General features: G+C 33.0%; 2 protein-coding genes and 1 long non-coding RNA gene across 6 annotated transcripts; 2 read left to right on the plus strand and 1 right to left on the minus strand.

The window, feature by feature from the left end:
* Positions 1-12,211: 12,211 nt before the first annotated feature.
* On the plus strand, positions 12,212-15,038 carry LOC133701698 (autophagy-related protein 8f-like). 2 transcript variants are annotated; one of them, XM_062125736.1, is made up of 6 exons: positions 12,212-12,441; positions 13,004-13,045; positions 13,145-13,200; positions 13,957-14,009; positions 14,561-14,679; positions 14,780-15,038. In XM_062125736.1, exons 2-6 carry the CDS (start codon positions 13,009-13,011, stop codon positions 14,881-14,883), a joined length of 369 nt encoding a protein of 122 aa, XP_061981720.1. In that variant the 5' UTR covers positions 12,212-12,441; positions 13,004-13,008; the 3' UTR covers positions 14,884-15,038. The 2 variants fall into 2 exon arrangements, with proteins under 2 accessions (XP_061981720.1, XP_061981710.1); XM_062125726.1 differs by having other exon boundaries at positions 12,214-12,389.
* Positions 15,039-18,017: 2,979 nt separating this feature from the next.
* On the plus strand, positions 18,018-19,602 carry LOC133684791 (uncharacterized). Its single transcript, XM_062106859.1, has 4 exons — positions 18,018-18,168; positions 18,299-18,524; positions 18,956-19,017; positions 19,361-19,602. Exons 1-4 carry the CDS (start codon positions 18,061-18,063, stop codon positions 19,514-19,516), a joined length of 552 nt encoding a protein of 183 aa, XP_061962843.1. The 5' UTR covers positions 18,018-18,060; the 3' UTR covers positions 19,517-19,602.
* Positions 19,603-20,715: 1,113 nt separating this feature from the next.
* On the minus strand, positions 20,716-26,929 carry LOC133676295 (uncharacterized). 3 transcript variants are annotated; one of them, XR_009835574.1, is made up of 5 exons: positions 26,510-26,928; positions 25,139-25,216; positions 22,040-25,049; positions 21,624-21,963; positions 20,716-21,031 (listed from the first exon to the last, which is right to left on the minus strand). It is a non-coding gene; the product is annotated as an uncharacterized LOC133676295 (long non-coding RNA). The 3 variants fall into 3 exon arrangements; XR_009835573.1 differs by having other exon boundaries at positions 20,716-21,963; positions 22,040-22,185; positions 24,965-25,049; positions 26,510-26,924; XR_009835571.1 differs by having other exon boundaries at positions 20,716-21,963; positions 26,510-26,929.
* Positions 26,930-27,712: the final 783 nt, after the last annotated feature.

The following is a 27,712-nucleotide window of genomic DNA, read 5'->3' on the forward strand; positions in this document are numbered from 1 at the left end:
TTGGAGTTATATAATGAGAAATTTTCTTAAAGGTAAAAGGATGTGGGCATATGTTAGTGGAACTTCTATGAGACCTATGAATATTGATAAGGGTTATACTGCTTTGATAGATATTTGGAAAGCAAACAATGCAAAAATTATTAGTTGGATTAACAATTTTATTAAGCATTCTATAGGTACACGGTTGGTGAAATATGAGACAACAAACGATATTTGAAATCATCTGCAAATGTTATTTACTCAATCAAATCTTGCAAAGTAATGTCAATTAGAGAATGACATGCAAGCTTTTCACTAAAAGAATATGAGTATTCAAGAGTTTTATTCTGCTGTGACAATTTTTTTAGATCAATTGGCTCTTACAGAATCAGCAGAATTAAAGGTATGTGATGCCTATATTATTTGTAGAGAGCATTAATGATTGATACAATTTTTAATGGCACTTCTTAGTGATTTTGAAGGACTAGGAGGTTTAATTTTGCATTGTTCTCTAGTTCCTTTTATTGACTCAGTTGTTAGTGAGTTGTTGGCTAAAGAAATACGTCTTCAATCTTATTCTAAAAAGAAAATTATTTTTACTTCTAATTATTCTGTGCTAGCAATACTTCCTAAACCACTATCTAATAATCATAATAAGCATTACACAAGGGTTGCCTTCAATTAGTGCAGTTTCTGTAAGCAAAAAGGTCATTGGAATAGTAGAACCAATCACAACAGCAATCTTAAGCTTTGAAGCATGACAACCAGTCACAATCTAATGCTCATAATCCATTTCAGGGTTACAAACCACTACAGTTTAATAATGCAGTAGTAGTTTCATCAGGTCCTTTCACCAATCCTAGTACTTTGACTGGGAAATTTCAGAAGTTTCTCTCCTCACAACTATAAGCTATGTCTGCTTCTTCTTTCGTATGTTAGTTGCCTCATAGTTCTTCAGGTATGTCATATTTTGAATAAGTCTTGGATTTTGGTGCTTCATATCATGTCTCTGGATTCTTCATCTTTTGCTTATATGTCTTATTTTTCTTCTATTCCTATCATGATTGTTGACGACACTCTTATACATTTAACAAGTGTTGATTCTGTTATCACATCTCACATGTCTCTTCCTAATATTTATCTTATTCTAAAACTCACATTGAATCTTGCTTTTATTTGCTAGTTATGTGATTCTAATAATTATTTAGTCATTTTTTCCTTTTTTTAATTATATGCAGGATATACAGTCTCAGAAGCTGATTAGGACAGGCCATAGGAAGGGGGGGACTATATGTTTTAGATCAGTTAAAAGTGCTAGCTTTTTCTACTACTAGTGTGTCAGTTGTTGCTACTACTTGCATTAAATTGTCTTCTTTTTGTTTAAGTCCTTCTTCTTTTAGTTTTTATTTATCGCATTCTCATATAGGTCATGTTTCATCTTCTCGTTTGGGATTTTTAGCATCCACGTGAGCTTTAGAAAATTTACAAACTTGTGATATTTTTTATTATAGTGGATATAAACTAGCAAAATTTTTCATTTTACCTTTTAATCAAAGTATTTTTGTTTCTTCTTCTCCATTTAATTTGATTCATTCTAATGTATAAGGACTTTCTCTTGTTGCCACACAAAAAAGTGTTTTGATATTATATTTCTTTTATCAATGATCATACGCATTATTATTAGATTTATTTAATGAAACATCATTTTGAATTTTTTAAGATGTACACAGTTTTTCGTACTCTTATTAAAACTCAACATTCTACTGTTATTAAATGTTTGAGGTGTGATTTGAGTGGGAAATACACCTCTAATAAATTTTATGGGTTGTTTGTCCTAGATAGAATTATTCATCAAACTTTGTGTACAAATACTCCTAAGTAAAATGGCATTGCTAAAAGAAAATATGGGCACATTGTTGAAACTGTTTGTTCTCTCTTGTTATCTATTTCTGTTCCTAATGTGTTTTAGGGTGAAGTTGTTCTTACTGCAATGAGTTTGATTAATACAATTTTAGGTTTTTCTCCTTTCAAAAAGTTATATGGGTATACCCCTGATTATTTTTTCTTTAGAGTTTTTTGTTATACTTGTTTCATTCTTCTTCCTCATATAGAATGTAGTAAGTTATCCTCTCGATCTAATATTTATATATTTCTTGGTTATGGTGAAGGTAAAAAGAAGTATCGTTATTTTGATCCAATAACTTGAAAACTTTATGAGTCTCAGTATTATAAGAAAACATAGTTTGACTAGATCTGATTTTATTCGTATAGCTCTATTTTTTTAGAATTCTGATAGTTTATCATCTCAAATTCCTAGCACTTTAAATCTTCATTCTCATGTCCTTACCCCGTTACTTTTACATTCTACTCGACCAATTCATACTGATCATTATGCAGGTATTGACACTTTAGTCTCCGTTACACCTGAAACTCCGTTTTTTTTTATGGCCCCTCAAGCTCCGTCTAAGATTGTGAATCACCTCTATGTCAATCCATATGCATTCATAAGTTCACAAAGTTGCCAGATTTTGCTTATTCTTGTTATTCTTCATTTTTTATTTTTTTTTTAACTTTTATTCATTATCTCTCTAGGCCCTCTTTCTATAAAGAGACTATTCTTATTTTTCTTTGTCAGCAAGCTATAAATAAGGAACTTTTAGCTTTGCATAAAACAGATACTTGAGATTTGGTTCCTCTACCTCCTGGTAAGAGTGTTGTTGGTTGTCGTTGGGTGTGTAAAATCAAGACTAATTCTGATGGATCTATTAAGTGATACAAAGCTAAAATGGTTGCAAAATGATACTCTCATCAGTATGGTATGAATTATGATGAGATATTTGCTCATGTTGCAAAAATAACTATTATTTATACTCTCATTGCAGTAGCTTCGATTCATCAATGACATATCTTTCAACTTGATGTTAAAAATATCTTATTGAATGAAGATCTTCAAGAAGAAATTTATATGGCACCTCCTTCTTAGTGTTTCGCATGATTTTGGGTATGTTTGCAAGCTCAAAAAAGTATTATACAATCTTAAACAATCACTCCATGCTTGGTTTGAGAATTTTTTTTTGTTGTGATCTCCTCTTGAATTTATTTTTAATAATTATAATTCTGTTATTTTTAATAAGTACATTAATGCAAGTCTAAATTCCACCAAGGTTGTATATTGATATCCCTTGATAAATAGATCGACGGGGAGCTCTTTGCTTTCATGACCTGTCCTGCTCACAGATGTTTACATCTTCGTAAAAGAAAATAAAAAAAGAAGGGGCGGAAAGGAAATAAAAAACAAGTCAAAGTTTGAACGGTCCAAATTATGTGACTCACGTTTTCCTTTATATTTATGATAATCATCTGGTTGGCTCATAGCCTTGCGTCCGGGAAGGATACTCCATGTTCTTTCCTCCACCTCCAAGAAACTATAGCTCAAAAACAACTGTGAGGTATATTAATTGCTTCTTGCAATAGGAATCACATTCCTTAATTATTTTTCGATCTCAAGCATAAACGGGGATTAGTCCCACATTGTGAGCTTGAAATGATACCAAACTAAGCTAACTATCCACAAACGAAAATAATGTATAAATAAACTCTTAATTCTAAATTCTTTGATGTGGTAATCTATGAGTAGCTAGTAAAGTGAGTTTTATGAATTTTAATTAATTGATTGGTTTGCTATGAAAAAAGCAACCGCAGCCTATATTTATATAAAAAGTTTGTTTGTATAGTATTGTATGAAATAATATTGCATATTATATAATTAAATGAAAACAACTATCGCAATAATTGAACGGAGAAAGTGAGAACGGAGGGAAATGAATGAGCAGCACAATCACGACACAAACAGTCAAAACTCTCAATTTTCAAGCTTTTAGAGAAAAGAAAAGGCAAAAGGTTGGTTTCATTCATCCGCATCATTTGTATCAAGCGAATGGAACATTCCTACAGCATACAAACGACGAGAAAAATGTGGAGATTATGATAAACATGAATACAAAAACCACTTAGGAAGAACATACATGCACGGAGGATGGAAAATTTCAGACCGGATCTATCTTGTAGGACACGATCAGATTTCTAGACTGAATCGAACGTATTGGTCAGAATAATTTATTATATATATATATATATATATATCCTTCCCATCCCCAGTCCAATCCTATGAAAATGAGGTTTGTTCAAACATACAGTGGTAATGACTCCTCTAATTCTGATTGGAGGGAAGACGTGAGAATTAAGACAAGGCCGAGAAGAACAGGAAATAAAAGGTGGCTGGTGGTTTCCATATCATGTGGGCATGGCTATATATGGATACTAGCGTGTTTGTTGAAATGATGGCCTACAGACATGTCGTCTGACAACTGGGGAAGCTGTTCACTTTAGTTGATTGGGCAGGGTTGTTCTGTATCTCATCGCTGTTGCCTGTTGGGGGCGTTATCAGTCTTCGGTGATTTTAGAAATTCACTCTGGTACGCGTCTCATCCTTTTTGGAGATTTTGTAGCATGGTTCTTAAACCGCGTTAGGTTGAACCGGTAAAAAATTAGAGAAAAAAATATGATTATTTGATAAAAAATTTAGGTTCATCTGATGACTTATTTGAACTAATAATATTTGGTTAAAAACTTAATTATAATTTATTGATTATTTATTATTTATTTTAAAAAAGAATATCATTTTGATATATAAGAAAACAATGTTGTTGATCTGGGTGATCCAGTTAAAAATTTATAACCTAAATTTTGGATTAAATTCATCGAGTCGGGTTTAAAAACTATGTTTTGTATGTCCTGTTTTTGTGCTGTCATATTTGTTTCTTTACCCTTTGTTATCACCATTAAAAAAAAAAAACTCATATTGCATTCGTCCTTCATTACAACAAATAAATAAATGATCTTTTCATGGGATAAATTGATTCATTTGATATTATGAAATAAAAAAAGAAAAGAAAAAAAGACTAAACCCCTCCATTCTTTAACTGCAGGGCAAGGCATGCTGTAGTGTGGATGGTTGTAGTGCAATAATATCTTTACCCTTCATTACAGCAAATAAATGATCTTTATATGTGGGTAAGATGATCTTTTCTAGGGGATTCATTTTATATTATGAAATTAATTGAGGATATAATGATCTATTTACCTTTTTCACAAAATTAAATTAAATAAATACCCTTAACATGTTAACAAAAAAATTAAAAAATGAGAGGGCTTTTTGCATCATTTTCTTTTTTTTTTTAAAGACAAATACTTTATTGTCCCTCCAGTAAAAAAAAATAAATAAATAAGGGGTGAGAGGATGTTTTAGTATTTTTATCATGGTTTTCCTGTTATAATTTATTCGAATTAGGAGCATATCAATCTTTTAAAATATATTTAAAAAAAAAAAAAAGAGTGTTTAGGGTGTGTGTAATATGCCCTATCGAGTGGCCACTGCCCACACCTTTTAGACGATACATATAACGTCTTTTTGTGGCCAAAAAGATCCAATAACTGTGTCATTCGAAGGGTCCAGTGGTAGCAAGACTGATGGAATGATGCATGTAGTTCAATTCATGGTGGTTTGGGGCTAGGTCCCCTCTTTTTTCTCTTTTCTACTTGAAATTTATGTTGAGTCTGTCAAATTGTAGAGTTGTCCTCCCATCTGGTTTTTCTTTCAATTATGATCCTTTTTTTTATTGTTCTTTATTTGTTTTGGAATTTTTTTTTGATTTTTTTTTTGATTTTTTTCAATTTTTTTTTTAATTTTTATATCAAACATGACACTCATCTTTTTTATTATTGTTTTTTTAATCCTTTTCTTGATTTGTTTATTTTTTCAGTTCTGATCCTCATTCTTTTAGTTTTTTCTTGGTTTTTTTTTTAATTTTATCCCTCAACATTTTATTTCACTTAGTTTTTTTTATCTAATTTTGGTCCTCATTCATTTAGTTGCTTTTTTTTATCATTTTCTTAATTTATTTAATTTTTTAATTTTATCATTGAACATTTTATTTCATTCATTTTTTTATCCAAATGTGGTCCTTTTTTTTCATTTTCTTATTTTATGAGGTTATCCCTAGTTGCAGGTTAGCCAAGTTAGCCTAAGTTGTTTTAGATTTTTTTTTTATTTTTTTTTAAATATTCATTTTCATCCCTTGATATTAGGTCTTGAGCTTTTGTATTTTTTATGTTTTTCCTTTATATGATGTTATCTCGGATCGCATGTTAGTCAGGCTAACCCAAGAAGACTTAAATTTTTTTTTAATTTTTTTTAAATTTAATCCTTTTTCTAGGTCATTTTTTAAAAAATAAATATTTTAATCCTGACCTAATGTCGCATATGGCAGGTTAATAAAGTTAACCCGGTTGACTTTGGTTTTTTCTTCGATGTTTTTTTAAAATTGATTTTTTATTTTAATTTTAGCATTTGAGATTAGGTTATTGAGCCTTGAGTTTTGTAATTTTTTCTGTTTTCTATTCTACATAGTGTCCCAATCTCATATCCCTCATGCTCATCGAATTAATACGAGTTAACTTAGGTTATTATTGTCTGAATATATTTTTTTATGTTAATTTTTTTTAATTCAATCCATTACATAGTACGGGTAAAATAATCTAGTGTTTGCTAAATGAGATGATTGTTATGTGAGTATAAAGAGACTTTTATGGTTTTTGCAATCGAGTATATTGATTTTTTTTTTTCAGTGTAGTGTATTTATTCAATTGATTTTACCAATTGAGTATCAGTATGTGTGTTAAGTGGTTATTAATTTTTTCCACTATCTGATGCCTGACCTTTTGATTTTATATTAACTAATATTATGAAACGATTTTCTTTAAAAAAAAAAACTCCCCCCCTAAATAATACAACAACTAATAGTAAGAGCATTCTTGATAAAAATTAAATGAGCAAATTGTTTTATTATGCATTAAGAAATATTTCTATTAAAGAGTTTTTTTTTTAAAAAAAATATCAAACTAGGTTTAAACAAAGTATGAGTTGACTCACTAAAATGATCACATGAATCTATTTTAAAACTTGGCTCAAGCTTAACGTCGAGTCCTGTATCTCGATCCACTAATTTAAATTGGATTTTATAATTGTATTGCAAAGATACCATGCTATGTTAAATAAAATAAGACCAACATATAAAATTTTATCGGGTAACGTGATTTAATTTATTTCTAAAATGTTTTTCATTATTTAAAAAAATGTTTTTTTAAGACTTTAAAGAACTAAAATTAAAAATATAAAAAAATTATTTTAATACTGAAAAGCATTTATACATTGCATCACAAAATCATTATTACCATAATGCTTTGATTAAATCATATTACCACGAAACACGCACTGTGCTGTATTTATTTGGTAATTGCTTTGATTAAAGGCATTAAACCAAAGCACTGATACTCATATTGGAAAGATTTATCAACTCTAGTCTCTAGCACGAGGAGCTTCCATGTTTAACATATAAGAAGATCTTCTACATGATTGTTAAAATCATAAATCCAAACACAATTTTTCTACAGGGGTAGCTGGCAAGGCCCCCCCGCCCATGCAAGAATTCTTTTTTTTTTTTTCCTGCTTTCCCTAAAATAATTATAAATTTTACCCCTCTCTCTAAATTTTTATTTATAATTTTTACCCCAAACCTCATATCCTGCCAGTGACCATCCTCCAAAATTTGTTCACCTTTTCACTTTTGGGCTATTTAAAGTCTAAGGGACCAGCGTAAGCCTTGGGGCTTGGGGAAAATCACTCTGGATTAAGCCCGGCTCATCAAAATGCAGCAATGGCTTGGACCTTACCTTGCTAGACACGAGCCATTTAGCAGGGATTTATTTCACTTTTCTTAAAGAAAAGCATTCGCTGTACGTAATAAAAGGGTTATTTTGAATTACTAGATAATTTATTGAGATCAAAATTTTTTTTATGTGGTTTTAAGTTTGAATTTTATAGTTGTTAATATGATAGCTACCAGAGATTTATATAATTATTAACTACAGGGTTCATAAAATTAGTCGAGATACGTGCAAATTAGTCCGAATACCCATATTAATAAAATAAAATAAAAAGATTAATTTCATTTTACAAGTATGTGGGTTCTCTATCGATTTCTACACAAATATTTTCTCTCTCTCAGTATTTCAACCATAAGGCCTTTTCGTCCATCTCCGTTAACAAAACTAATAGGAAATAAACTTTTATGAGGTAAATTTCAACCCGCTAAGAATATAAATAGCATTCTTTAAGAAACTTCTCACATGATTGATTTTAAAATACATACACGAAATTTTATTTTATATCAAATCCACTTTGAAATAAAAAAAATCATGGAAATATAATTAATATGAATTGTAATCAATAAGAAAAACAAAATTCATATAAGTTTTTTAAAAAATTTGACCATTGAAATCATTAAAAAATATTCTTCTCTCTGCATGGAACAAATGGCAGAGAAAATGAATTTTACATAAAATAACAAAAAATCCTGAAAACAGTAAAAACAACAAATGCTACACATTAAAAATTTAAAGACCTTTCACCAAATTTGGATTTAAATCATCTCTTAGTTACCAAAATTAGTCTCAAACCTTGTCCGAGCAAATACAACTTCGGTTGTAACATTGGCATGATTAAGAGAAATTAGCAGATGTGTTTTTTAGAGACGTGAAAGAAGCAGAAGGTTGAATAATTTTGCTACATGGGAAAGAGAGAAGGGAAGAGGTTGACGAAGATGCATCACAAATGATTTTAATTTATTTTTATTTTTAAAAAATTATTTTTGATATTAGTATATTAAAATAATTAAAAAAATATTAATTTAAAATAAAAAAATAAAATATTTTTAAAACATAAAGAAAGATGAGTTAAAATGATGTTGCAGAAGAAGAGAGGAGGGTAGGGTCGGCTGATGTGAGAAAGAAGGAAGATTTTGGGTGAAAAGGGGCCCAGGACAATAAATGAGACAAAAAAAAAAGAGGCTGTCACATCATCAGCAAGAGCTAAGCTAAATTAAGTCGTAGAAGCCTGGTGATCTGTGACAGGGAGGGCCAATCACTTGCCAAACTAAATTAATGGTGTCTGGTTGCCCTCGTCCTCGAAGAGGAAGAGGAAGAAGAAGCTTGGCCTGTAGATGAGCTTGCTTGTTGACACTTGTATAGGCTAATTTCTTTTTTAACTTCAGCAAGATGTAAAATTAAAAAAAAAGAAAAAAAAAAAGGAGACCATGCACAGCATAGCCTGAATGGCAAGAACATCCATATATATATATATCCGAAAACCTCATTTAATACCTCGCATTAAAAAGTAATTAATTACCTCACAATTGGACTAATCTAATTTGATGAAACTTTCTAGCAAACTTTAACAGACTCAAGCACTTTAAATGAAAGGAAATCTCAAACAAAAATAAAAAATAATAATATCTTCTTAGTTTTCATGTGTTTATATGAAAAAAATCAAAGAATAATTAATTCATAAAATCCATATAAAAAATAAAAAATTATTTAGTTTCCATTGAACATTTATGTGAATTTTTTACAATTTATAACACACTAAGCTCGGGTATAATTGTTAAAAAAGTTATTGAAAATATAATTAAAAAAAGGGTTTAGTCTCATTAAAAAAGTATGATAAAGTTTTTAAATAGCATAATAATTATTAATTTAAATAATAATTTATTTTAAATTAAAAAGAAAGTTTGAAGGATATTTGAGGCCAAGCTTATATGGTTGGTGTCACGGGGTTAATTTTTCGCTCTCAAAATAGACCTCGCGCGGCAGTCTAGTCTCGCCAGACTCAGCCTTTTCCTCACCGATTCACTCGTGTTTTGCCTATGACTAGTTTGTCCCACAAACCCAAGAAATCCCCACACTCTTTCAACGTCACAAGCAAGCGGAATAACACAAAGGAATCTGAACAAAATATAAAACACAGCATATTACAGGAACAAGTCTCAACCTTTTCATTAACTCAATTAAAGGATTACACAAAGTTCTTCTTGAGTGCTATGCCCATTTTTGTTCTGCATGTTACACATTTACAACCTATCTATTTACAAGATAATGGAAGTTACAAGTATAAACTACCCCTAACTCCCTACACAGTTGGAGCACCCATTATCCCATGTTCTGCCAACTTCTTCCCCACATAAGAAACTGCCGATAACTGCTCCCAAAACTACCGCAACTGCATTGGCATGTTCTCCCACAAGCCAACTGCCCCCTGCCAGCACATATGCTGTCAGCGTAACTACCTCGCATGCCTTGGACCGTCTGCTGTCCAAGTTATCGTCAACCTCTACTGCCGATTTTGTCGATGCTGCCGAATTCCTCGATGTTGCTGAATTCGCCAGTGCTGCCGAATTCCCCACTGTCTCATTGTGTCATCCCAACACTGTTTCGTCAAGCCTTGGACAATCCTCGCCCAAGTCCCAATTCTCGTTAGCTCACTGTTGTCCTAGCTGTTGCGTGCTGCTGCACACGCATGCTGTCGATTTTCGCTACTGCCACGCGGGCTGCCACTTCGTAGCTACTATCCAGCAATGCTTTTCATCAACCTACACCCTGACGGATTTTAACCCTGTGATAGTTGGTCTTCAGAGAGGAAAGGCGTGTTTGCTTGCAACCTATTTACCATTTGTCTACTCAATGTAAAAAAATCTTACAACCACCAGCATCATCTGCTGCAGTAGTTTTCTGACCATCTCCACCAGCTAAAAATCAAGTTCAAGATTTTTGACTCTCAAAGTTCAATTTTTTTTGGAATATAACATATCTTTAAAATATTTAATGTTATTTGATTTCTCTGATAAGATAAGTATTATTGAAGTGTTTTTAAACTTTCATCTAACAAAAAATAAAAGTAGATTGGGGCTTACAAGATGTTTATTTATTTATTTTGTTTTAGTTTTTTAAAGTTGTAAATTGATTTATTAAGATGCTTAGATTGTTTTTTATGTATTTTCTAAAAAGAGTAAAAGGTTAATGTGAGTGTTCTAAGAGTTTATTTTGTGTGTGTGTGTAATGTATAAAACAATTAAGTGTAAGGGATCAAAATTAAAATTATAAAAATAGGACCGAATAAATAGATAGGTTAAATAAGCTTGCGTGTGCAATACACGTGTCAATATGTGAAAGATATTTGCAAGATTCAAGTAGTGCATGAGATATCGTTAGATGATCAAATGTTAGCTTTTGTATCATTGTTGGAAGTGTCACGCTGAGCTTGTGACAATTGGGCTCTAGTGGGTTTTTTTCCTTTCTCCTCACTCTTCTCATCAAGATTCTTGTTGGCTATCAAAATTAAAAGGTGTCACGTTATTTGTTTTTTGTATTAAATTTAGTTTTTAATTTTTTATTGTTATTTCTTATGTTTTGAATCTTTTTTTCTTTGATTTGTTTTTTGAATTTCTTCCCTTAGCATTTAATGTTATTTGTTTCTTTAATAATTTTTTTTTCAAATTTTATCAATCAAAATTTAATTTAATTTTATTTTTATTTTAGACTTGGTCTTTATTCTTGTGATTATTATTTATCTTGTTTTTTATCCTTTTTATTGATTTTTTCTTTTTTCAATTCTATCCATCAATTTTTTGTTAGTTAGAGATTTAGCTTTGTGACTTTTTTGGATCCGCTTTTTACAGAGTTAGTCTTGACCTCGTAACACATGTCATTGATTTTAGGTTGATTTCAGTATTTTAAAAAAATATTTTAAAATTAATTTTTATTTTCAATTAATTCCTTCAATATTCTTTAGTTGAGAATTGAGTTTCATAATTTTCTGAACTTTTTTTTTACAGAGTCATCCCATTTTTATATCCAGGTCACGAGCTTAATGAGTTATCTAGGTTGATTATGATTTTTTTGCAGTTGTTTTTTTGATTGAATTTTTTTACTTTCACTATTAAATATTGTGTTGTTTGGGATTTATGCTTTATTGTTTTATTTAATTGTTTATCATGGTCTCATAATTATGTTACGTATTTAACAGGTTTACTTAAATGAACTCGGGTTAATTTTTTTTATCAATATTTAATTTATTGAGAATTAAATTTATTTTGGATTCATTATCAAATAATATCATTGAAATATTTTAATAATATTAAAAGAATATCTTTCTATAATATTTTAAAAAATTATTTTTTAAATTGATAATTGTATATTTTTTTTAGTTCGAATTGTTTATTATTATTACCTTTTTTATTATTATTATATTAATAAATTAATCAAGTCATGCACCTCCGAGTCTCAAATTTTTCTCCTCAAGAATCTTTTTTTACGTTGGGACGCGCGGGAAGCAATGTGGTAAAAAACCAAACTAAAGCAGCTTTTGCTTTATCTGCAACCAAATCAAACACCCACGAGTTTTTCATCTTCGTTAACAGTAGCAGCTCTTTTTTCTCTTTTGGCTTCGTATTCACAAGGTTAGGTTCGCACCTATGGATTCACTGCACTTGATTTTCCTAACTTAGCATTGTAATTTCTTCGTCTCCTTCTTGAATTATGCAGTTGGGTTTGATTTTTCTTTTATTCTTTTCAAGTGGCGGGTTATTGATGTTGACAAGATGGCTCAGTTAAAAGTTTGTTCTTTTTGTTTCAGTGAAGTCTTAGATTATTGTTGTTTAGGTTTAAACATGGGCTTTTGATGTTTTTGAATAGATGGTTGTTATTGTTGTCTGAAACTATTAGTTTAGGGTTCGTGTTGTTTAATTTTGGGTCTTTTTTTTTAATTTACTTCTGGGGTTTATTTTTGGATAATTCATTTTTGTTAATAGTATGTCATGTACCGTGATCATAGCCCCCCCCCCCCCCCCCCTGTTTTTTTTACTTGGGAAATGAAAGGGGTAAAGTTAAATATTGTGTAAGTTTAGTTATTGATTGAAGCTGATATTCTCATGGATCTTACATTTTGAAGAATTGAAAAAAGGGCTTTAGTTGCTATGTTGTTGATCGGATTAATGGATGCAATTTCTCATTTTCTTAGAGGGGTGATGAGCAAAGATTAAGATTGTTTACTTAATCCTTGTGCTGTTTTCAGGAGGAATGGCGAAGAGTTACTTCAAGCAAGAGCATGGTCTTGGTATATACTTTGAATTTTGTACGATTTTTTTGTTTTGATCATGGCAAATTGACGAAAAGTGTTGACTTTTTTGTTCTTTTATTTTTTTCTTTTCTTCAGAGAAGAGGAGGGCAGAGGCTGCTAGGATCAGGGAGAAGTACCCAGATAGGATTCCCGTGAGTGACCGATGATAATTTCCTCTCTCAATTGTTGGTTATTGATTCTCATGCGTGAAATCTTTTGCATTAGAACTAATAATGAGATTATTATTCTTCTGTTTGTAAATTGGTGTCTTGTATCTCCATTTGTTACCAAGCTTGAATATATGGTGGAAAGTTGACTGCAGAATGGTGCATTACTTTCCATGTGGACAATATATTTGCTGAATTTATTTTAAAAAATCTTTCGGGGTTTATGAATATGATGAAAGCCTTGAACTATCTTTTGTCCAAATGATCTAGCAACAAGCTGCTTCTGCTTTTCTATGGAATCAGGCTGTGCAATGGGTTAATTCTGTTTGCAATTATCATTCATAGGGATGCCTCATGGGTGTTATTTACAATAATTGGTGGGAAAGGTTTAAAAATGAGGAAATGCAGTCGATGATGAATGCATGGTGCATTGCAGAGAAAGTAAAAAAATGGATCTGCTGCATGCTCTGGATACTTCTCTTTTCTCTGGGTTGTATTAAAAAGTGCCTTATATTTATTATCTGGCTTTGTTCTACTATGTAAATAATATTACTAGTCAGTTGGATTGGGTTTCTTTTTTTTGCAGGATACAAAACTTGATTAAAATGTCTCTCACACTTCAGAAAATATTTCATGTTTTTATCTCTGACATTACTTTGTAGTTGCTGTCTACAATTGCATGGGTTGTGTTTGTTTGTTTTTAAGGTGACCTGTCTCTAATTGTGCTTGTTTGTTTTTAAGGTAATCGTGGAGAAGGCAGAAAGAAGTGATATACCAAACATAGACAAGAAAAAGTGAGTAGAGTGGATAGCTTTCTGATTTTCTTCGTATCTCAACTTTGCCACCTTGAGTACGCATGTGGGAACACACACCCATTCCTGCAGTTTGCACAAAGGTAAAATATAACCTAATGCTCGGAAGAACTTAAAGATGATTAGAAAACTGACGATTGTAAAATTGTTTTTGCATGAAAGGGAAACACTATATGTCTATATAACCTACAGTTTCGTTATTTCCATTTCATGATTGTCAGAATATACCAGTGGCATCTCAATAAATTTTGTTCTTGCACTTGATCAACCCCCCCCCCCCCCCCCCCCCGCCCCCCCCCCGCACACCCTTTTTTCCTGAGCACCTTTATATCTTTGTGTCACTGGAATAGTTTATCTTATATCTTGTTTTTATCACTGTGGAATGGTCTACCTTTCCATCTTTTAATTATGGCCTTTTCTTAAGTGGTTTAGCCCTAGAAAATATGTATTTTTTTTATTACTGGGATTTTGATAAGCTGCTATGATTAATGGTATTGAGCTTTCTCCCTATAAGCTGAACCTGAAAAATGCAGGTACCTTGTTCCAGCTGACCTGACTGTAGGACAGTTTGTCTATGTTATCCGCAAAAGAATCAAGTTGAGTGCAGAAAAGGCAATCTTTATATTTGTGGATAATGTCCTCCCACCCACAGGTAAGCTCTTGCATATATATAAATAGTCCTCATGAGATCTTGTCATCAGCCTCTGGATCGGTAAAGGTGCATGACATGGTCATCTGTTTGCTGTTTGCAGGTGCTCTCATGTCTGCAATATATGAGGATAAAAAGGATGAAGACGGGTTTCTCTATGTGACCTACAGCGGAGAGAACACTTTTGGGTCTCAGATTCCACTGTAGACATCTGTGGTTGCCTCGTTTATTTCCTGGTTCCACCAAATTATATATCATAACTATTGTCTTCACCCCCTCGTGTCAATAGTTCTTTATTCTGCCTAATTGTAAAGATATTTACAGTCATGTATATAAGCTTGACGAACCCTTTCATTCCCAAATCATCTTTTAATACTTCACAAAGGGCTTTTTAATCGAGTGGTTTCGATTTCAGCCTTTATCTTGAAAATAAAGCAAATATTAATCAAATTGAAATGTCAAAACGAGGTCAAGTTGGTTGACTCCAGAAGACGGTGAAAATATCGAGGCCTTATAGACAGTCCGATGCCAGGTAATTCAGGAGGGACGGCCTTTCGAAGATGGCTTATGTGCTCACTTGAAAAATCTCTGGTGTGTTGCCGTTCACACTACTGTTTGTGTTGTGGGTCTTGCTAATGGCTCGCACGGTTGTAACAATGGAGTACTGGGCTTCCATTGTCGTGGGATTTTGTCCTCTTGTAAAATCAGTATAGACTATGCAGTGTAGAACAAAAAAAAATTATCCATTGTTATATAAAATAAATCTGTGCAAGGTGATAAAACAAAAAATTATCAACAAATTAAAACCTGAAATTGTTTAAAAAATCATAGAAAATCCTATTTTCCTTGCATTATTTCCCTTCTTTTGACAAAGCCCTTATCATTCTTTATTCAGTGTAGCTTTAATTGTCCTTCCCTCAACTTGCAACCGAATACAGTGTCATTCATCTGTAAGCTGGGAAGAAAAAGAACTAGCCACCATGTAAATTCTATCTTTACTCAATTTAAGAATCGTGGAAAGCAACAGAATGATGAATGTTATACATTAAGAGTGAATTCTTCAACAGTTTTGTTATGAATATTGTCATAAAACGAACTCAGAAATTAGGTTTAGCCGTTTACATGTGGTATTGATCAAGCATAAAGGATTTAACTGTGACCTTCAATATTTTTATTTGTTTTTCAAAACGAAATGGAAAGTGTACGAGCGAGCAACTTGCAACGTTAGGATCATATTCTTCAGAATGCATTGCAGATGTTAAACAGCTCCATTTGCAAAATTGTTTGGCAGGTTTCTCCATGTCAATTGGATGTCCACATCCTTCCCAGTTGTTTAGGTCAGAGCTCCCTCTCCCTGCTCCTAGTTAAATTGACCCTTAAGAAAACCAGGAAACCAAGAGATCACCACAACATGATTAAAACACATTGCCTTGCTTGGGCTACAAATGGGAGGTCCAAGATTCTGACATGGTGATGCCATGTTTATGTGAATAGCACATGGTTTACCTGCCTAGTTGATGCTCGTTGTAGACGGTGAGAGGGGGCTTCCGACCCTTTCATGTCCCAAAGAGGAGGTGCAAGTTATGGTTTAGTCATGCACCTTTGTCTCTCCAATTTTCTGTCCCTACATCCCCACTCTTTTCCATGTCCCCATGTCCCTAGTGTTTCAACTTGCTCTTGAAAAGATTTAAGACACCGCTCTCTGATCAGGCCAGGTTTCACTTGGTTTTATATGTACGTATACCATATCCATATATACTGCATAATTAACTCTTTTTACCATTGCAGTATAGATTAATCTCCAGGAAAAAAAAAGAGAGAAAAAACAATCACTAACACTTAAGCATGGATAATTAATGATATTAAGAATCAGAGCTATATATCAATATTACTGAAAATTAAAGAAATGGATGTGAGCAAAAAAATAAAATAAATAAACCTTAGTCTGATCAAGTCGATCGGTGACAGGACATTGCCAACTTAAATGGTGATATATATGAAACAACATCTGTTACATATATGATGTTTCTGTTTGCTTCTGTGAGTTCCAAACAATGCCATGAGCTGAGTTTTCTTTTATCTAGAAATGTCATGAGAAGTCAGCAGCAATTGTTAAACAAGAACAGAAAGCATATATTTTAAGGACGATCATGTTCCATCGATGCCTCCCCGTCACCGCCCTTCTTCTCCTTCCATTCCTTTCTTTATGTTTTTGTTTTTGGTATTCTAGCAATTGATATGAGGTCTTTGCACATATATCCTTCATGAAATCGTGTTCTGTTTCGTGCATCGGCGCAGAAAATCGTTATATTATGCTTGTTTATCAATTAATTAATTATTATCAGCTAAATTAATTCAGAAATGTTCATGAATAAAATCGAAATGAAAATGAAACTAATGAAAGACCGCTGCATTGTTAATATCATGCAATGTTTGGCCTAATAAAAAGGAGTAATAATTATGCACAGTAAATCGAAATATTGAACATTGACTGGTCACGCCTTTCACAGGTTAGATTAAATTCTCCATGGAAATAATGTCAACAAAGATCAAAAACGTTTGTCTCAACTGACAAGCCCATATGCAGCTAGTAAATCCCATGCACAAACAAAGACAAGGAATGGAAGTCCTCTGTAGAAACACATGGGTCGGACCTATAGATTTTTTTTTATATTGCTGTATAGAGCCTCACGTGTATCATGTACTAGCAGTTCTTAATTTACCATGGTGGATCCTATACATGCTGATAGAAAATAGAATCGCCCAACTTGTTTTCTGGTAAGAAAAAAACAAGAAGAAGAAGACATCTTATAGCTTCAGATGGATGCAAGAAGGCATGCAAAATTAATAACTTGATTGTCTGCAATGTCAACCTGTTTAAATTATTTTCCCTGGAATATTGTTCCTACAGATCAGCAGAAATTAACATTACTCATGTGCTAAGAAACCATTAGACTAGCTAACTGGTTGTCTTTGAGTTACAACATAAAGAGACTGAGAAATACTGTTGGTATATACATTAAACATACATTTTAAAATTCAAATTTCCGATAAACCACCACCACCACCACCATGCACATTTTCATTATGTGGCTCTATAATGATGTTATCTATTTTCTTGGTTCTCCACGGTGGATTTTAAATGAGAGAGAGAGAGAGAGAGTCAAAGGAGGCCCCCGAATATCTTCGATTTCGTTTTCAAGGTTCATCACCCAAACATTTGCATGTTCTCTTGTAGAACGTCTCTCAGACCATACAAAACCTGCATTAAATGCTCTTGCTACTCCAAGCATTACAAATACTTATGAGCCCTGACGGTGAACTCACCAAACAAACCTTAACACATTCATTCTGTGACATCGATTTCCAAGATCATCTCTCGCCATGTCTACTCTCTTTCTTTTGCTTCTCATCTGTCTTTCTTTGCATGCATGCAATGCTCGCTTTCTTCGCCTTACTGATAAGGAAACCAAAAAACAAGTCCTGAACAAGGTTATAGATATAAAAAAATAAAAGTGAATGTATACATTTAAGTAATTCATTTTGCTTTTATAAAACATTTCAGTTTTGGTCTATACTTAATTTTTTACGTCCACGATAATTGATGCACTCTGATTTTCAGGTTTTGGTGCAAGATGTCGATAAACTGAATATCAATAGAACTACTTTAGCTCCATCGGAGATGATGCCTCCAGTTTCAGAGGAGCAAGGAGCACAAGGACAACAAGTAGTTGGAAGAGATGAAACAATTACTCGTAAGATCAGTTTACTTAGTGCAACCACTATGAAAAAGAAAGATGAAGAAGCTTTTATGAAGCAAGAAGAAGGCACAAAAGGAGCAACTTCAGGTAATTTTCCAACTCAGAATGCAACCTACCATAAATAAAACATATACAAACAAACCCTTACTATAACAAACGCGATAACTCGCCCTAGAGGATCCTAAGTTACTCTTCAATATTGAACTAGTACCGCTTGCATTTTCGAAAATCAATCATGCAATTCAACTTCTATAATCTAATTATTCAGCTTATCTAGGGTTCCATATATTTAATACGGTATTGAGTCTCTTCAAGTACCCCTAACTAGATCTTAAGATACCCATGTCTTTGCAAAAAGAAAAACTAAATCTCCTACTCCATAGTCTATGGAAATGGAGAAATCATGATGTCTAGCCTTTGTCTTATAAATATTTGTTCAATGCTTCCATGTTAAAAGAAAGTAATATGCTCTATAAAACTGCTTTCCTATGTGATAGTAATTAATGTTTTACCTGCAGGAAATAAAGTTATCGTATCTTCACAGGCTGATTTGCAACAGTCGTCTAAAATAATAATAGAGGTGAGTTAAATACTCCATGATCATTAATTTATTAAAGGATATTGGTTTTTATGGTTGCTAGGCTGTTATGTTCTTGGTGTGGTACTGACCAAGACTCATGGCCCATCTTCCTCGCCATGTCCTCCATCAGGATGGCAAAGCAGATTGGTTTGCTCATGCATGCACCATACAAGCAATGAGATCATGAGTAGCATATAGTACGAATTTGCTTAATTACATGCCGTAGCTGATCATCAATAAATTTTGTATGAACATGCATTTATATTTACATATAATAAATGTCAAGGATATTCAATTAAATGGATGTTTATAGAGATGTTAATTTGGTTGATTGTTTGCCCAGGGATTGAAGGGGCGAGGACGATCTATGCTAGGATCAACAGCAAATGATACCGAGGAAGCTGTGCGATCTGAGGAAAATGACATTGCCGAGGATGTAGCTGTCATGGATTATGCACAACCCCATCGGAAACCACCCATCCACAATAAAAAACCCTAGACCAGTATATATTGTGATAATACATGTACTTATAAACCCAGCTCCTCCAAATTTCTGTTTAATGGAAGATGATCATATTTCCAAGATTTGCATGCAATAATGTAAAAATGATCAGAAAAGGGTAAAAAAACAATTTTCAAGAACACTTTTTCATATTTTCTGTCAGTAATAAGAGTGATACTTGTGATCGATATTGTTAAGCATTTTCGTTAACAGAATATTCGTCTTCTCTACTGGTTTAAAAGGATCACTAAAGCCTTCATTATACAACGAGCTAGGGGCAGCAAACACTCTCAATTTTAAAACCCTTTCAATATTCATTCCAACCGAGTTCTAAAGCCTTTCAAAACATCGAGATAGGTCTTAGAGACATACCATAATTTCAATTTTTAGACGGTGGCTTCTTCGATCTGTGACTGGACAACAAGGATGCCCTAAAAAGTCTTAATTTCTGACATGCACAATATCAGCTCGCTCCAACAACTTGTGTAATGTTTCAGTGGCTAGCTACTTTAAATGAGGTGGTTAAGTGATAAAAGATGGATGGAGGCCCCATTCACTGTATTTTACGCTTTTGTATTAATGACATTTGTGAATAAAGGGGACAAACTTGACATGAATTTCTCGCCATTGTTGACATTGTGTTGGTTGGTTGGTTGGTGTTTCTAAAATGAAAGCAATCGTATCTGTTGCAGTTTGATTTTTCAGTTATCTCTCTCCGTAGACAGCTGCAATAAGGTGAAAACGATAATACGCAAACATCAAGTGATATCAATTGCACCGAGGCATGGGAACAAAAGGAAATTCAGCTAACCTCTAGGAGATACCATGAAGAATCATGACTGAGAACCCTCACCTCCAGGCTCCATGGATACTGCAAGGACCCGTGCAGTATTGCTCCTCTCATCATTCTTGTAAAACCTATTAGGATTGGTGTTCTACAAATTGTGAAAGATGATGATAATACCTAGAGGGCGAAGTTGCCAGTATTGCTCCATAAAAGATGCCCCTCTATAAAAATAATGCGCTCCATTTACCAAGATTTTAAAGGGATTTAAGCATTCGCATTCAAAACAACATGGGATCATGTTATAGTTCTAGCTTTCCCCTGGATTTAACGGAAGGAGGGGAGAAAAAAAAAACAGAACACTGAACAGGCTCACATACATGGTACCGAGGATTACGCAGCTGCTGTCATATTGGCAAAAGTAGACTTTTCCCTGCCATAACATTAGCTAGAAACAAAAATCAATATATTCGCTACAGATCTAAAGATCTTCCAACAGAATTTCAATCCCAAGAACCAATGAAGTGCACAGCAAAAGTTTCTACTTCAAATGTCATTACTGTCCTAAAAAGAAAAGAATAAATCTCTGTAAAAACTTGATGTAAATGTCTGTTCTTCATGTCCTGAATAAATTCCAAGGTCCTTATCGCCAGCTTCAGAGAAACCTCTCCACCATCCAACAAGAAGAAATCAGGAATGAGTCTTACAATTGCTTCATCCAAAATCACCTGAGATCAAAACTCTTCAATCCAATTAGTAAGACTACAATGATAGGCATAATTCTCTCGCCTCATGTATATATATCCATACGCTTGTGTGTCAATCTTTCAGGATCATCCCCTGCTAATCTCAAATATTTTTGAAAGACTTCATCTTTCCCTGTCACATTTTACGATGTTCCCTATACAAATGTATGTGCAAAATCAGAGACAGATATGCATCTCTACAGCTGTTTGCAGTAAATATTCCCAGCTAGCTCAGGCCTATATCTATGCGAGCAACTCAACGTTAAGTGTCAACCCAAAGTTTATTTTAGTGTCAGTCGACTGGCAGAGAATCATTGATCTTGACCACCATTACAGTGGACCACTACGTTACATCCCAATTTGACAGTATGATGTTTAGAACCATGGACCACTTGAATACTCAATAGCTGGCATAGCAGTTGACGATTTGATTAATGAAAAAATAGTTCCATGTTAGCATTCATGATACGAATAACAAATCAAGAGTACAGTTTACTTTTCTTTTGCCAAAATTTCCATACGTGTATACAAAACAGCCACACCACCAATACGCAAAACAGGGATAAGTATCTACCTCAGCCATTAATCCTTGGGACAAACTGTCTAAGTGTTCATGCTGCATCAAGCAAGACAGAACACTGAAGCGTGTACTGTCTGGGAAACATGTACATGTGCACATCAAGAAGACCTTGGTAAGCTTTACACCACAGGAAGTGAAAAGGCATTCAAGTGAAGAATTTGGATCAAAACCAACAAATCTTGATAGAGATTGATCCTAAATTCTCTAACTCTGGGAATTGCATTAAGCTGACAGCTTAGCAATTAATCTTCCTTCCAAAGATTACCAACATATTTGCAAGCCAGGACGGAGCTTGAAGAGGCATTGAATGCTAAAAGTTGCAATTTGAGATTGGCTATAACCAAAGAAACATCCAAGTCAGAATGAGGTGAAATAAAATACTTAACAGAAGAGAATGTCAAGATACTTACTAAATAGTGAAAGAACAGTTTCCATCTCTTGATTTCATAGAAAAAAGATGAGTATTTATCGGAATGTCTGTTTTCTAGCTAACACGTCACTGCATTATGCTCACATCCCATCAGCTTAGCTGGTGTCTCCTTAGGGGCAAGCCTCACTGCATGTTAAAAATAAGAAAGAAAGAAGACGACATTGCATTGCCTTCTCACTTAAAAATCACATAAAGGTTGATGAAACTGCACTTGTGTTGCAAGCCTACCAGGGGAAAAGAGAAAACAACCAACAAAAATGAAAAAGAAAAGGGGAGTAAAATTTACAGCAAAACTTGCATCTTCTATGGTGCAGAGTCTTACATAAATAAGTATTCATCAAACTTACTAGTTCCCAGATACTTTTAACTATGTCCAAGTCCTACAGATTTATTAGTCAAAGAAACAAAAGGGCATTCAAACATAACACAACATCCATCACTGAAATATTTCTATCGTGAAGACATTATTCAACACTTCTTGGGTAGAGCTCTCAATGACAATTCTTTTAGCATTTCCTGTGGTATCTTATGTTTGTTTTATGTTCCCTGTCCAACAAAGTCTTCATGCAAATGACAATTCTTGTGACAAACATCATTTTCTCAACTTTTCACGATGCTGTATAACTCTTCAAGTATTTTCTTTATAACCATACTTGGTAGTTTTTAATAGTGCAAGCATATAACCACTTAAGCTAGAACTTTTGTATGAATACAAGAGCAGATAAGAAAACGTGTCAATGAAACCCGACATGTCATGTCCATTTTTCAAACAAGCCATGTCCTCCACAAATCTTGTCTATGCGTTCTAATTTTTACTGACAATAGGCAAATCATGACTACTTATGCGTCTATGAAAGGGGACAACATTCTTATCAGTCAAATCAATTGACTTATGATTGTTGTTCACAAGCCATTACTTGGACACACATGCGCACAGAGTCAAATGGGAATCGAGATTCTTCAAACAATGTTTCCACAATCTTGATAATAAAAGAATATTGGAAGGTATATGTAAATTTTAAACAAGAAGAGATATCGGCAACTTAAGTTAATGATGCTGATAAAAGATATTGAAATATTTATGCAATTATGATATCTTTGATAAATTGGGTAATTAATATAAAAAGAAAAGAAATGTCGAATAAATAAAAAAGCAAAACTTTTGGTGAAATAACACAAGCAAAAAATTTCGGTTAACACACTTTTAAATATTACGGTTTTGAACCGCGACATTAATTAAATATCATAGTTAGGAATCACGATAAAATTTTAATTGATATTGTAGTTCATAACTATGACATCAATTAAATTTAGAACAAACTGGTCAATTGGTTCATAAAAAAAATAATAAAATTGCCAAAATCAAGGTGTCGAGACTAAATTTTTAAAATCTAAAAATCTGAAGGTCGAAGTAGCGATTCCATCAGAAAAATAGCCTCTAGAAACTCCCGTTAAAATTTAAACGCAATCAAATGATCAAATAAAAAATTATAGCCCTTTTGAGCCATTATTATGGTATGACACGACCAGACCTTCTCTTGGAATTAGACATGTCCCACTAATCATAAATGCATTTGCTAGGTCATTCACGTAATCTATTTGGGGCAAATATTTATCTAGTTATGATAGACCCACAACTGACTGCTCAAAATTACTCGTTATCACAAGCCCGACTATATTATTGACATTGAAAAACGAAAAACAAAGGACAACTATTGTGTGAACATTTTATCTATTGGTCATAAATGCATTTACTAGGCCATTCACGTAATTTGTTTGGGGCAAATATTTATCTAGTTATGATAGACCCATAACTGACTGCTCAAAATTACCCGTTATCACAAGCCCGACTATATCATTGACATTGAAAAATGAAAAACAAAGGACAACTATTGTGTGAACAATAAATTTTTGAGATTTTAATTGTAATCTGTTTTTGAGTCTCTAGGTTGGAAAGAAAAAAAAATGTATATTTTAATTTATAAAACATATTTAGAATAAAAAATTCATAAAATTATAGTTTTATGTGAAACGATTGACCAGTTCATACAATTGACTGAATTAACCAGCCAATTGGGCCAAAGAATTGATAATAAGACTCTATGTTAAGTTGTCACCACAACGTAAAAATATACTATTTTACTAAATTTTTTTCAAATGGTGTTACACTGTTAAATTTTTTAATTTACTGTGTTAATTTTAAAAATAATCCTGATATCTTCATGTGAGGAAGCATGAGGTGAGTCAGTGACTCAGTGTCCCATCTTGGTACTCCATTCCACGGATATACAAAGGCATGGAAACTCTTTATTTATTTATTGTCAATTAACCATTGGGAGTGATCTTTACCTTTTTCTTCATATTGTTAGGAAACTATAAGAGTATATTCAAGTTATTTATGCATAAGAAGGAAATGGTAATGAAAATAGTAAAACATTAAGAAAGATGTATCACTAGCACAATGGATGTGCCATGGCACAGCTCTGTTGGAAACTATGATATACTAGATCAACAACCCAAAAGCTTTGGGTAGATGGTGATTCCCAAAGATACAAGAGCCATCAATATTATTACTTTGCATCAATTAAATTGAATTAACTATCCAGTCTCCAGTACCAAATGCAACACCCACCCACTTCTAATACATAACCAAATAGTTAATGGAGTGTTTTTAATTGTTACCCACCTCTTATGCGCAATAATAACTATTGAATTGTATTGCAATTGTTACTGACTGCTGAGATTATTTGTTCACAAAGGCATAAGAGAATTCACAGAAAATGTATTCATAATGACTTGAAAAACACTTGCAACCTATATTAATAAACCACTCTTTTCCATCTGAAGAATGATTATTTAAGTTGTTATATGAGCCTTTATGATCATCAAGAGGATAACAACTTACAATTGATTTTCTTTTTAGATATCTTCCCATCGTTGAGTGCAAACAAATAGTTTTTAACCGCTTCAGCATTGAATCAAACAGTGTGCTGAAATAAAGGAGGTGTCCATATGTAAGATGTCCAGGCATCACATAAATGGAAAATTGTAAATATGGATTATGGAAACAGCAATGTACCAGAACAACAACACTGTAATACTTTGAATTATTGTGATCACTGCAGTCAATGATTTTGGATGGGGCCCGTGTATTAACCTGAGGAAATAAATGAACTTAACCCATCATTCAGTAAGTCAAAGGATAAATCTCTTGGTTAGGAACTCATACATTAAGAAAAAGAAGATAGTTCAATAAAGAATTTAGTTACTCCATAGTATGATTCCATTCAAAGTTATACAGTAGGCAAATGATGAATTGTGGCTTATAAGATGAGTTTTACATACAAGAAAATGATAATACTTTGATGCTAATTGCCAAAACATACAGTTCTATTCAGTAACCATCCTAATATCGATGACTGATGAAAAATATTGAATTGACACTATTAGAAGAAGCAGGTTAGTGCTGTTATTGCTAATGGATATTTCCAGATGAGTGCTCGCTTTACAACAACTTTCCAGCAGTCTCAAGCAGAGATTATTGTAAGGATTACACTTTAGCATGAGAGACCAGGTTACATCTAAATTGAGTGATGTCAAACTTTTAAGTTTTTGCAAACTAAAACATAGCTAGTTTTCAGATCCAGAAAATGCCACTTAATTATTGTTAATTGATAAATGCATGCTCCAAATAGATATAGACTATGGAATGCGGGACTTGATATTTGTAATGGAATACCAAGCAAAACCGAATTGTCTGTAATTGTTTTGTACCCAAAACTCAGAACTTTGAACTCCTAACTAGTTACCACCAAGGAATCTAATATCTAACAAAGAATATCCCCATTGAATCTTCAGTTACGATCCCCGCATTCTCCTCTCGCCTGCCCTCTCCTTTCCCATGTTTCCCTAAACCTAAGCCATGTGAACAGTACTAAAAGCACAAAAATAACTACCCATTCCATCATTATCTATAATGAAACAAAAAAACAATCAATAACTTCCAAAGATTGCATTCATTTCTAATTCCAAGCTCCATAAAATCTCATTCCCTCGGTAAAACACACGGGGCATCCTAATTTCATTTGCATAGGAAACAACTTCAACAATGTGTAGATTACTGCAAACAAATTTTTGACATGTCCAATGGAACGAATGCATTTATGCACCATCTTCTTAATCTCTCTTTGATGAATAATCAATCAAATGCATAAAATTTACTCATCAATTCACCCTCAATCCTCACTTAATTCCACGAGGTAACCATATTATAAGCATTTTCGCTGAGTCAAAACTTCCTTTAACTATAAAGGTCAGCGTCCAATTTAATTTACGCCTCAGAAACTTTTTAACATCCAAAAACCTCATTACAGCTTAATAAAGCTATAAATTTGACCAAATTAAGATGGTAAATAAAAAAAAACAGCGAATGTGTTAAATAACAATATACCAAGACGATGCTTTTACAGCGGTGATGAATAGAGGCGGCACCGAGATTGTCGAGTCGGGACTCGATAGACCGGTCGTAGTAATCGGGGGGAGCTTTTACGAAGACGAAGTCAGTGACACCGTTTGATCAGAGAATGGCGGAGAGACGAGCTTAGGTAGCCCCATGTCGTCGTTGGCGGCGGCGGAGAGGTCGTTGTTTGGAGAGGAGAGTGAGATCGAGGTTTGATATTCCATTGAGGATTCCGGTTTGGACTCGCTCGAGCTCTGCTAGCTGCGGTAGTCGCATTTGCGGCTCTCGTCAGACTGTGGCTCTCTCGGTCGAACGGTGACGCTCCGTTTTATGTTGTGATTTTCTTTGAGCTTGACGAGGATGAGAATGCAAGGTATGACAGTTTGTGCAGATCGTGGCCGTTCGTATCTCTCAAGATAATGTAGATATAAAATATGATAATGTATAAAAAAAAATTAAAAAATAGATATAACGAGTTAGAATTTCTAAAACTTAATTAAACTGATGGTATATTATATATATTTTTATTTTTTTATTTGATTGTTTATAGATTAAATATTTATTTTTATTTTATTTAAAAATATTTTGACTTCAAAGTTTTTGTTGGTGACTTCTTATTAAATTTATTTAAGGTAACAAAAAAATATCTTGTTTTTTTTTTTTTTTGTTAGAGGAAAAATTAGGTAACTAAAATTTAATGATGATATAAAATATGAAAATTAGATTTAATATTACAGGTGTTATAGCACCTACAGTCCATGCTATAGGTGTTTGGTTTAGAGGTGTGGTGGTTTTTTGTCAAAAATACAATATTTTTTAAACACACACCACACCTCTAAAAGCTATAAAAACATGCTTTTTACTCAAAAAAGCACAAGCTATCTCCAAGCCAAACACTCTCTTACTTCTAAATACAGACCCATTAAAATAAGGAATATAAATCCAACTCATTGATATATGTTAAATTCATGAAAAAATTAGTTCAGCCCTATATCCAACTCGCTTAGATAAAAATAAATTAAATGTGTTAGGTTTACGATTTGTATACTATTAGAAGTTAGGTTGGATATAATTATGTGTCCAAACCCAACTCAATTATATCCAAGAATAACCCTACCCAAGATGATCGGGCTAAATAATTTCTGATCTAAATCGTAGTTGTAGTTGTTGTTGTTGTAATTCCGTCGATAATTC

This window comes from Populus nigra, chromosome 1 (assembly GCF_951802175.1).
Source record: "Populus nigra chromosome 1, ddPopNigr1.1, whole genome shotgun sequence".
NCBI classification, from domain to species: Eukaryota; Viridiplantae; Streptophyta; class Magnoliopsida; order Malpighiales; family Salicaceae; genus Populus; species Populus nigra.

Excerpts from the sequence above, each read along its gene's own strand:
- LOC133701698 (XM_062125736.1), top strand. The coding sequence starts at position 13,009 with ATGGCGAAGAGTTACTTCAAGCAAGAGCATGGTCTTG. Across the intron at positions 13,046-13,144 it reads CAAGCAAGAGCATGGTCTTG|AGAAGAGGAGGGCAGAGGCT; the intron begins GTATATACTTTG and ends TCTTTTCTTCAG. Across the intron at positions 14,680-14,779 it reads TAATGTCCTCCCACCCACAG|GTGCTCTCATGTCTGCAATA; the intron begins GTAAGCTCTTGC and ends TGCTGTTTGCAG.
- LOC133684791 (XM_062106859.1), top strand. The coding sequence starts at position 18,061 with ATGTCTACTCTCTTTCTTTTGCTTCTCATCTGTCTTTCTTTGCATGCA. Across the intron at positions 18,169-18,298 it reads AAAAACAAGTCCTGAACAAG|GTTTTGGTGCAAGATGTCGA; the intron begins GTTATAGATATA and ends TCTGATTTTCAG. Across the intron at positions 18,525-18,955 it reads CACAAAAGGAGCAACTTCAG|GAAATAAAGTTATCGTATCT; the intron begins GTAATTTTCCAA and ends TTTTACCTGCAG.